At 31.8% G+C, this 12,056-nt stretch overlaps 1 protein-coding gene across 1 annotated transcript; it reads right to left on the reverse strand.

The window, feature by feature from the left end:
* On the reverse strand, positions 1,811 to 6,611 carry LOC109334366 (probable GTP diphosphokinase RSH3, chloroplastic). Its single transcript, XM_019570109.1, has 6 exons — positions 5,554 to 6,611; positions 5,068 to 5,253; positions 3,669 to 4,129; positions 3,111 to 3,269; positions 2,677 to 3,028; positions 1,811 to 2,244 (listed from the first exon to the last, which is right to left on the reverse strand). Exons 1-6 carry the CDS (start codon positions 6,211 to 6,213, stop codon positions 1,936 to 1,938), a joined length of 2,127 nt encoding a protein of 708 aa, XP_019425654.1. The 5' UTR covers positions 6,214 to 6,611; the 3' UTR covers positions 1,811 to 1,935.

A 12,056-nucleotide genomic window follows, 5' to 3' on the forward strand; every position in this document is an offset into this window, starting at 1 on the left:
AGTATTGTTATTCTTTCATTGTTTCAATGAAAATCTTCTTACTAGCTTCGTATTTGAAAACCATGATAACTTACGTATAAGTTATATATCCCATAAATATATGAGTTATGAAATAATATCTAAATGTTTTTTGTATGTAGTAAACTATTATTGTTTTAAACAGGAAATATAACAATTGATGATTAAATGTATGTAGAAGTAAGTCAAAATGATAAGTTTTGTGAAAATCTAACACCTCTATGATGTTTTCTGATTTGATACCTAGTTCTAAAGTGGCTCATTAATAATTGAAATTTTTAATTTGTCTATATGTAAACTAAACAATTTTAAGAGAAATAGAAGTATTGTACACGTGAGGTTGCAACTTATCTTACGTTTGCAATACGCAAAAGCAACCTCCATAAATATTGGTCCCGCTCTCAATACGCTAAACTTTAATACAATAATTATATACTAATTTCTGTGGTGCTGGCGCATTCTGTTTCTTGTGACTTTAGCTTAGCTATCAAGAAAAGATGAGTTCACAAAAAATGTGACGTATTTGGGGTGTGTTGGGCATCCATAACTATAATTATATTACTTGAACAACTTGACTAAACAATCGCTAATTAAAGTATTTTCTGACAAATAAAAATAAATGACACATTGATTGATATTATAAGTTTATAACATATATGCATTATTCCCACAAAAAAAAGGGTATCCACATCTCTCTGTGACATTTTCATTCACTTATCTTATAATTTTTTGACTCAGTTAATAAAATACTTAAGTTATTCAATAAATAAAAATTAAAAGGAATATATAGTTTTTATAAAATGGAGATTGTAATTTAAAAAAAAAAGAGTTTGCATTATTTTAAATCCGCTTTTCAGAAAACTACTTCAACTTGAAGTAGCGTTTAGAAATTGAATCTGAATTTCAATAATTTATTTATCAATTTTACCTTCAAAATTTTAAAAAGTTATATTAGTTTCACCCAATTAAAAACATTATTATCTTATTATATAAAAATCATCTTCCCATTACATTTTTTGTGATGTATAAATTATTGTTAAAATTGATTATAAGATGAGTGTATATGTTTTTTTCTTCATATTATATCATTTTATTATGTATAATATCAAGAAGAGTATATAAACATAATTAACTGAATTGTTTTTCAGAAGAAAAAACAGAGTATTGCATGTTTAATTATAAATAAAATATTAAAAGAAATTACTCTAGATTTTGATTTTAAATGATCAAATTAACTACTCCAATTATTAATTATTCAATCAATTACTTAATTAATATTATATGTATTTTTTAATTATTTTTCAAACTCCATTACAAAGTTAATTATACCAAACAACTATAGTTTAATAAGCTATCTAACTTTACAAGACATACCATACATTTGCCAAGAACTTAAAACCAAGAGTCGCTCATTTGGTAAACCTTACACTTCAAAACTTAAGAACGTTGCCAAATAGGAACGCCTCTTATAATTGTGAACAGTATGACAAACGTTCTTAACATAAAATAAAAGTTAAAAACGCCCACTGTCATGCTCGAAGTCACATACTATACTTTCAATACACAAAAGAGTATGACATGTGACTCAATAAGAAAATGTAACAAGAGAAATGTGTTTAAGATAATGTACCAAACTGTATTATACCACTCATGGAAAAGACACCTACTCTTTAATAATTCCATCTCTTATGTTACATTTTGTTAAAAAGAAAATTCTACTGATAAATGCAAGATTCAAATACAAAACTTGAAACTCTTTGGTGGGATGTAATTAATTCAAATAATTCAGCATATAATTGAATCAAGTTAGCAAGTTCATAATAGTAACACAAAGGACTTTTTCTGTACAAATATATCTATATACACATTACTGTCACTAAATGAACATTGGTATAGATGTGAAAACCAAAGCATGGGTTAGCCTCTTGAGCCAACCATGGTGCTTGCAGAAGGTCCCGTGGTCGGTACGGTTAGCCCTCGATCATACATTCGCTGGATTTTTTCTCTGTATTCTGTTAAGGACTTGTCAGGTATGGCTGGTGTAAGCTCCACCACATCTCCCATCTTCAACCTGCATTTGGGATCACTTACAGGAACATGATTCAACCTTGGCCTCAACTCTTCCTTCACTGGGAACCTATACGTTCTCAACCTCGAGCTTGCTCGCCCGGCTCTTTCCAACAAATCCATCACTGTTGCGTTTGCACGAAATTCTTGGACAGACATCTGCATATTGATACACAAACACAATTAATATAGGCCTTCAAATGTGGTAAGATGCAAGTGATAAAAGTGACAAGTTTCTAAAGTTTAGTTGCAGGTAATGACAATGCATGCTTCATTTTCCACCAGTTCGAAACAATCAATATTAGACCACCTTTAAGTCACAATCAAGGAAAGCATCAATGCTGAAGTCATATTACAATACTGCACACTTTGATTTGAAGCATAGTTTGTATGTTTTAATCAATCATTATAATCACAAAGCATTAGTTCAAGAAAAACCGAATACGACTTATTAAACACAGCATTATGAAGTCAGTTGATGACTTTACCCTAATGAAATTCAGTTCTTACTGAGTTGCTATGACTCAAACCATGGATTGAAGACAGAGAAAACATAAAAGTGAAAATACTACATAAATTTCTAGCACTAACCTTTTCACTCTCGATCATAATTACAAACACGGGCCCATCCTGACGACAATCAGGCTTATAAGAATACGGGCAATCATCTGCATGGGAAGGGAACTTGCACGGTGGCTTGATTGAATAAGCACACCCAACAGATGAACGATCTTTACTCATTGCCTCGCACTGCCAGGTGACGACCCATCGAGCCCACTCAACCATTTGAAGCACAAATGAAGAATGCTGACAGTCATCTTCCTTGTATCTCCAATGAGCAGCAAATCCAAATTCTGCTTGTAAATGCATATCTTTTGTCCGAATTTGCACTTCGAGGGGCACTTTGCCTTCACCAATCACCACGGTATGCAGAGATTGATACCTGAGAATTACAAAATCAAAATCAGAACATATAGAGATGGCCATTTGAAAGTGTAAACCACCACTCCTGAGCTACAACGTACCCATTGAACTTGGGGCGGCATATGTAATCTTTCATCTTTCCAGGTACTTCACACCATAATTGGTGAACAACTGTCAAGGCTTTATAACAGTCTTCCTCTTTGTCAACAATCAAGCGCAACCCATAAATGTCATGGATGTCATCTATGGATAGCTTCTTCCTACAAACATAAAGACAAGTAAAAACACGTGAGAAATTGAAGTGTAAAAACAATACCGTCCAACAAGTCGAGTAAAAATGACGACATACTATTTTCATTAGTAGTTTTAGTGTTTTACACCAGTATATTTCCTTAGTAGTCTCATACTACAATAGATACTGCAATGAAAGTTGTCTCATCTCTAACAACTTATGTTTAAGAGAGTTTATGCAGTAATAGCAACTGTCTTTAATCTAAAACCCAACCCTGCAAGTTATACTCTTTGAACAGTCTGTCCTCCCCTACCGACAAAATAAATTCCAATTATTATATTTGCACACTTTCAAATTCCAAATGGCAGATAACAAACAGAAGTGAAAAAACCCAACAGCTAAATGAAAATAAGGGAAAGTAACGTACTTCAATATTTTGCAATAAACGCTATACAAGCTCTTATGCCGCCCAGAGAGGACGTGATAAGATATGCCTTCATCTTTAAGTGCTTGCTCTAATCTCTCTATTGCAGAAGTAATCATTGCATCATCATATGAGTCCACAAGCTTCGATGAAAGCTCCTCATGCTGCTCTGGGTTGAGATGCTTAAAACACAAATTTTCTAATTGTTCCTTCCAATTAGATATTCCTAAGCGATTGGCCAAAGGAGCAAAAATTTCCAAAGTCTCCTTTGCAAACCTCTGCTGCTTGGCCACCGGCAATGCATCTAGTGTCATCATATTATGCAGTCGATCTGCTAATTTAATGAGGACAGCTCTTGCATCTGCCATGGCAAGGAACATGGTATGCAGGCGGTCTGCCTCAACCGACTTGCATGCTGTATTATTTTCTCGAGCAAGCTTACTTAAGTGACTCAGTTTGGAAACCTAAATTGCCATAAAGAGTAGTTAGAATCTTGTAAAACAATATTCAACACTTAACCGAAGCAGAACAGATAATAAAGCACTGAAGTTATCAGGGAATGCTAAGTGAATATTACTGCACAAACATATTGGAGTTCAATTTCCATTGCCTCCATATATTAATAACTAAAAGTACCAAGCTTGTAGACCCTCGGTAAAAAAAACTGTTCTGATTCAGAAATGAGACAGCCAAAACAAGACAACTTACTCCAGAAAACACTCAATGTAAGGAAAGAGACATGAAGAGAAAACAGACATAAGAAAATTCAACATTTAGTTTGACTTCAGTAATTAAATTAAGAAACAGGAGATCCACAAAGTAAGTCCTACTAAATCTTTTTCTTGCATTTTAAAATTTTACAAGGCAATCACATAACTACGAACCAATTTTATGGCAAAATAAAAATAAAAATTAACTATTCCTACTAATTATAGATATATATAGGGTGAGTGCAAATGTGCTGCAACTTACAAAAAACCCTCCTAGGAGGTGCAACATCAAATCCTATCCTTCAACTGAACCACAACAGATCACTCATGTCTCAAGACCTCCATAATGGACCGAACCCAATTCATCCTCCACCCAAACTACTTTGGACGACTAATCTCATCCAAAACAACTTAAAATTCAACAAAGAAAACAATTACAAAAACAAGAGGCAGGCCTATATTAATTCAAAAGCCAATATTCATTGTTCCAGCAGCCAAATTACAGAGCCATTGCAACTAACAGTAGATCTGACGAGTAAAATTTTGTAAAAGCTTTAATAGTGGGGACTGAATTAAATGCAAATTGTGAACATACAGATCAAAAACTCAAATTCATTGTCTCAAGTTGCATGCTTTATTATTAATTAACAGATATGTGCAGCAACTAATAATTTAAGAGACATGTTCCTTACCCCTTCAACTAAATCAGCAACCCCAGCGCCAAAGGTCTCAAATATGTAATCATAAGTCAGAAAAGAATCATCAAGCGTATCATGCAAAAGTCCTGCTGCTACTACTGTGGAATTGGCACCAATCAAAGCAAGTAGCACAGCAGTTTCCAAACAATGCTGCAAATACGGATCCCCACTTGCACGCATCTACACAAAAACGATCCATCAAAAGTCAAAACCTTTGAGCTCAACAAAACCACATCGGATATTCAAATTCCACACACAAGTTCATGTTATATTTTTTACACATAAAAAACAACAATGAAACCCACTAAACCTTAAAAGAGTTGCAAAACAATGACTTTCTAGGTGGTTTCCATCCTGGTACTATTGTCATTCATTCAAACATGCTTAAATGCAGAGTTTTAACGAGATCCGGTGTATTGTATTGGTAAATGAGAAGCTGCTATGTTTCACACACAAACACAAAAGTTGTAAATTTTTTACCTGCCCTCTGTGAGCTTTCTCAGCTTCACAAAAAGCCTTGATTACAAACTCTTCACAGAAGATCTTATGCCTCAATTGGGCATCAAGAAGTAACTTCTTAGCATATGATTCAAAACCACCATCCACAAAAGTATCCTCCAATTTGAAGGTCAACTCATCTAAACCACCATCAACCTTGAAACTTGGAGAATCATAATCCAAACATGAACCTAAAGCATTCCTCACAAACCCATCAAACAAACTCCTTGAAGAACCAAGGGTGCTGCTGCTGCTATATGAAACAGGTCCATGGAAAACAGAAACAGGGCTATGCTGATGATGATGATGATGATGATGATCTCTTTTCCATGATGAAGATCCAATGAATTTGCTGCTAAATTCCTTCAATTCAGATCCCAATTCATCACCCACCGGACCCGAAAAGCTCGACGACAACGGCGCGTGCTTTGTAACCGCCGATGAGGAAAACAGACAAGACAACCCACCCATTACCACAGGCTTATGCGATGTCGAAGCCGCCGTTTGCGACGGCGGCGAGGAAGATCGAGAACCCAATTCAAAATCATAGGAAGCATGTGCGTTAATCTGACAAGGGTGAGGTGTTGAACACACACTACTTGGTGAACTTGCATATAAAGCTAATGTAGAAACCGCCATCATTGACAATTAACCAAACCTTCTTCCTTTTTCTTTGAGAATTAGGGTTTTGAATCCCAGAATTAAAAGAACCCAAATAATTATAGTTACAAATTTTTTTCCTTCCCAGAAAAAGAAAAACGCAACAATAACGTAAAAATCAGTTTTTTTTTTTTAATTTTCAGAAGAAATTGGTGCAACGCCTAATGATTGAATGAGCTAGTAACTGTTTTGGTGGATCCCAATTTGAGAAATTGACTAAAAGAGATGAAAAGTAAATTTCCGATAACTGTACAGAATTGAAATGGGTTTGAACAATTCAAAGATTCAATGTTTTGTTCTTTGTTTGAATTGAAATGGAGTATGTACTATATATACACACAATTTTGTTGTATTTGTTCTGTAATGTTTATAGAGGGATGATGATGAAGGGGGTGAAATAAAATGACCCTTAATAAACATAAGAATTTACAAATAGACCCTAGATTTTAGAAGGAAAAATAATCATATAAGCCAATAGTTTATTAATAGAGTATAATATATGTATATTTTTAAGTGGAAATATTTATATATAACTGATAATTATTTATTTGTATTACTTTTTTTAAATAAATCAATAATAATTAAATATAAATGATAAATATTCCTCAAATATATCATCAGTCTATTTTTTTTTTTATCTTCTAATATTAATATGGAGAAAGAAAAGGGTGAGGGTTGGGAGATGGGGTGATGAAATGACGGTTTCATCCTTTGGATATTCTATGGATACAGGTGCAAACCAGTTAATTATGTTCTCGAATAGGAATTTAACGTTGTTCGGATAAGTTCATTTAATAATGTTGTCGCAAATATGGGTTTGGTTCATTCTGGTAAAAGCATAACTGCATAGATATTTTTAGTGGCGTTATTGTAGCTCCAACTCCAATGAATGTAGAAGCTATTCGAGGACTAAAATTAAAGCATAATGATCTAGTTCTTAATCATGTTATTAAGACATAGTTTAATTTTATTTAGTCCACTCGAGTAATTTTTTATTTGAATTTTTCTAGCATGAGGGAAAATTTATGTACTTGAATCCGAGTTATTACATTTTTGTCATGAACCTCTATCAAATATATTGGGGTAATGGTGAGATTAGTTTAGAACAATTCTATTTACATCTGTTAGATTCTTATATATAGTCATATTTTAGTTACTTTGCATCATAACTATTAAAAATACATCTTTTATCTTACTAGCGCTCATTCATCCATCTTCAATCGTTTTTTTGGAGGAACACTTATTGAGAGGGACAGTCACGCACTTCGAATGAACACATCTAGGTTTCAAAAAATTGTATATATTGAAAGGTAGGGCTGGCAATGAACCGAACCAACTCGATATTCGTTCGAAATTCGATTCGTTATTTAGCTCGATAAACTTGGTTCATGAACCAAATGAGCCAAACTTGAGCTCGTTAAATCAACGAGCCAAACTTGAGCTCGTTAAATAAATGAACCAAACTCGAGTTGGATACAGTTCGACTCGTTAGGTTCATGAGCTAGTTCGATATATATAAAAAAACTAATTTTTATATTTATTATGACTCATACATTATTTTTTATATTTATTTTTATTATATATAAACATGGTTATATTTATATGTATAAAAAAATTGTAGTATTTTTAAAAAAAAATTAATTAACTATTTAAGTTGTCCAAATGAACCAATTGAACTGAGCCGAACAGTTCACGAACTTAAACTGAACCGAACTCGAGCTAAAAAAATAACTCATATCGAACTCGAGTCGAGTTTCAAGCTAAATCAATCCTTATTGAGCTGAACCGAGCTGAATTCTAGTTCGACTCGGTTCGACTCGTTTCCAGCTCTACTGAGAGATTATGGGAATGTATAAACCCGAGTGTGAAAAAATATTACATATTTAGATAGGATATCTAAATGTAAAATGAAAAGTATATATAAAAATAAAATATAGAGTTAATTTTACTAACACCCCCTGAGTTTTAGTGAAATTACACAAATCATCCCTAATTTTTTTACATCTACACAAACCTCCTCTAGTTTTTATATTTTCATTACACTGATCACTTCTGCATGAGAAATAAATGTAATCTTTTAAACAAAAAATGTGATAAATGCAACTAAATTAAACAAAACATGATATATTGTAAAGAAAAATCCAAATAATATACAAATCAATGTATCTTTATTATTTTTGGTTACAAAACGTATCAATAATTCTAAAGAGATATTGTTTAAATCGTTCTTATACTATAGTGTAACGAACCAAAAATAATAATGAGGTATCGACTAATATATTATTTGAACTTTTCTCCACAATATACCATATTTTGTTTAACTTAATTGCATTTATCACATTTTTTATTTAAAAAAACACTTATTTCTCATGCAAGGGTGATCAGTGTAATGAAAGTATGAAAAGTAGAGGCTTGTATAGGTGTAGAAAAGTGAGGAGTGATTTATGTAATTTCTCTAAAATTCATGGGGTATTAATATAATTTACTCTAAAATATATAAGAAAGAGTTAGTTTGTTTGTGAAATTAAAATAGAGGGAGGGAAAGACAATCTGGTTCTGTACTTGAAACCATAAGATTTTGTTTCTGAGCCCAAAGAATTTGCTGGGGATGGTAAAAAACCCTAAGGTGAGGACAATAATGTGATTTTAGAATTTGGTGGTTGATGTTGGCAATTATAGAGTGTGACGTGAGTATACCTGTTGTCTTATAGTTTATGTCATTTCATGTGTCATGAACTTGTGATTGATCAAAAAAATATATTTAAGTTAAAATTTAATTATTAAACATTTTTCTGACCAATTACAAATTCATAGCACATGAAGTAACACTCATTATAGAACAACATTTCTATAATTATACGTTTACTATAAGAGAAAATAAAGTAAATACAAGCATGTGAATTATCCACTTGGTTAGCTTATGAAATGGGGGGAAATTAATTTCTTATAATATAAAACCTTTAGTAAACAGGCCAACAAATTTCTTATTAAGGAGAAATTTGTAATATTATTATATTTAATAATAGGAGTGTTACATCACATCACATTATTTTTTATATACTTTCTTCTCTAATACTTACCGGAAAAGATTCTCATCCCATCTTTATATACAGCTGTAGTCACCATGCAACACACATGCCATAATCATGTACTTAAAAGGAATTTAAGAATAGTAATGTAGTTAAGATATCAAGAGATGAGACTAGTGGTATATAGTATATAACAAAATGACTCGGATCCACATGTACAGTAAAAATTATGTGGATAGTGTAGTTTGATTATATTATCACATATCTAGTATAATTTTTTTCAAAATTATAAGATTAGTGTAACTTTAATGCAAATCATGTATGATATCCACGATTTTAAGAGAAGTCATTGACCAGGAATGCGAGTCCAAAGAGAAGTAGTGTTTCACATGCACAAGTTCCACTTTGTGTTCCATAAATACTATTTCCATTGCAAATTAATAACAAAAAGTATTTTTTTAGTCTAGTGGTTCTTGTTTTATATTGTTTTATACAATTAGGTAATGAATATAATGCAATCTAATCATAGTGTATTAGAGTGCTTATACAAATAATATATATATATATATATGTCAAAGTTATAAAAAACAAAAAATAAACAATGGGTGAGTATTAAACCATATACCTCTAAATTACCATGTAAGTCAAGAACCACTAGACTAAAGAGTATGTTTGTTATTAATTTATAATGGAAATCGTATTTAAGGAACACAACTTCTAAAAAAGTGGAATTCATGCATGGGAAGCACAACTTTCCCCATAACTCGCATTCCTGATCCACGACTTCCCTTAAATCGTGGATGTCATACACGATTTCCATTAAAGTTACAATAATCATGTAATTTCTTCCAAAAAAAGTTACACTGAACATATAATATTATAGTCAAACTACATTATCCATATAAATTTTCCTCCATTCATACATACCATATAAAATCATCCTTGTAAAAGACTCCATGTGAATCGACTAGTCCAAAAACACAACATAACTCTACCATGTAGCACACATTTCTAAAAGATATAATCTCCCCTTATAAAAGCCTCCCTCCTCAACTTCTTCGTTGCTATTAAAATGATTGAGTCTTACACCATAACATCCTTAAAATTTTGTACTAATTTTAATGCATTTTTTTATCATGGACGAGGAAGTAACGCATAAATGATTATTACATATAGTGTTTTTATTAGATAAATAATAACACACAAACGTATGTATTGACATGAGGATTGATGATACGATAGTTTCCCACTTCCTTTTGGTTAATTGGTTAAGTAGGTGCTATTTGATGTGAGCTTGAGGACCACTACTTTGTTCTTAAACCAAACTCAAACCAATTGGATTGATTATTTGTGTTTCCCCCCTATCAGATTGAATTAAATAATTATCTCATTTATTTTATATATTGTTTACCAAATATATTGTACTTCGTACAATTATCTTTTGAATGTAGTTTTGATTATTGTAATTATGGTCGTTTTGAAATAAATATTGATAATTGTAGTATATATATTTTTAATTCAAATGGCTCAAACGCAATTTTATGTAGTAGTATAGTGTTGTAGTCTAATACACCATATCATTATGATTTTGTATCATATCATAGTTATATTACATGATGATATAGTTGTAGAAGTCACCACAACATTATACTACAACTACATGACAATTTGAACAATGCAACTACCACTTAACATGTTCATCATATGTCTAATATCTAAATGTAATCACATGCCCATGTCCAATTGTAATCACATGCATGTAACACATATTGAAATAAGTCAAATTTATATGTTTTTACCATATTTATAACTGTTGAATTTATTCAAGTGTGAAATATTATATTAAATATATGGAATAACTCAAAGAGATTATAGATGGAAAAAGCTCATAAAACCATTATCTTGCTTTTGGTTCAAACCATAATATTAATGTCTTACTTGTTCTTTATTCTTCTCATGCCCCCTTAACAGTAAGACTTATGGGTGGTTTCAGGCTCCCTACTTGCTATTATCTAATAGTAACTTTGATCAATAAGACGTTGATTTAGCTGTGTAAGTATTGCGAAAATATTGTGAAAGCGTAAAATGAAATTTGTGGATATTTCTCATTGATTTATCAAGGCATGAAAAACCTTATTTATAGTGTAAACTAACTAGCTAACAAACTAATAAACACATGTTGTAAAAGAATTCAACATGTGTTAAATGCGTAAAATGTGGTAGCTTTCTTCTCCAATAGTCCCCTCAAGCTGAAGGGTAAATGTCAATTGACTACATCTTGATAATTCGATTTGATATCATGACAATGTAATAGATAGGAATCTCAATCCTAACATGATTGAAATTTCTCAATCATTTGATCTTGTTGTTGATCTTGTTGATCTTGTTGTTTTTTATCTTGGTGTGATCTTGTTGATCTTGTCGTTGTTGTTGTTGATCTTTTTGATCTTGTTGTTGTTGTTGATCTTGTGTTGTTGTTGATCTTGTTGTTTGATATTGTTGTTATTGTTATTGTTGTTGATCTTGTAGATCTTGTTGATGTTGTTGATTTTGTTGTTCTTGTTGTTTGATCTTGTTGATCTTCTTCTTGTTGTTGTTATTGGTTTTGATCTTGTAGATCTTATTGTTGATCTTGTTAATCTTGTTGTTGTTGTTTGATCTTGTTGATCTTGTTGTTGTTGAAGCATGGGCCATTATGTTGCCTCATTGTATAATTGCATTACTGGCTCAACAATCTATTTCCATCGAAATCAGGCACAGAAAACAAGCTTCTCATCCTGACTTCTGATTAGTATT

The sequence above is a fragment of the Lupinus angustifolius genome, chromosome LG02, assembly GCF_001865875.1.
Source record: "Lupinus angustifolius cultivar Tanjil chromosome LG02, LupAngTanjil_v1.0, whole genome shotgun sequence".
NCBI classification, from domain to species: domain Eukaryota; kingdom Viridiplantae; phylum Streptophyta; class Magnoliopsida; order Fabales; family Fabaceae; genus Lupinus; species Lupinus angustifolius.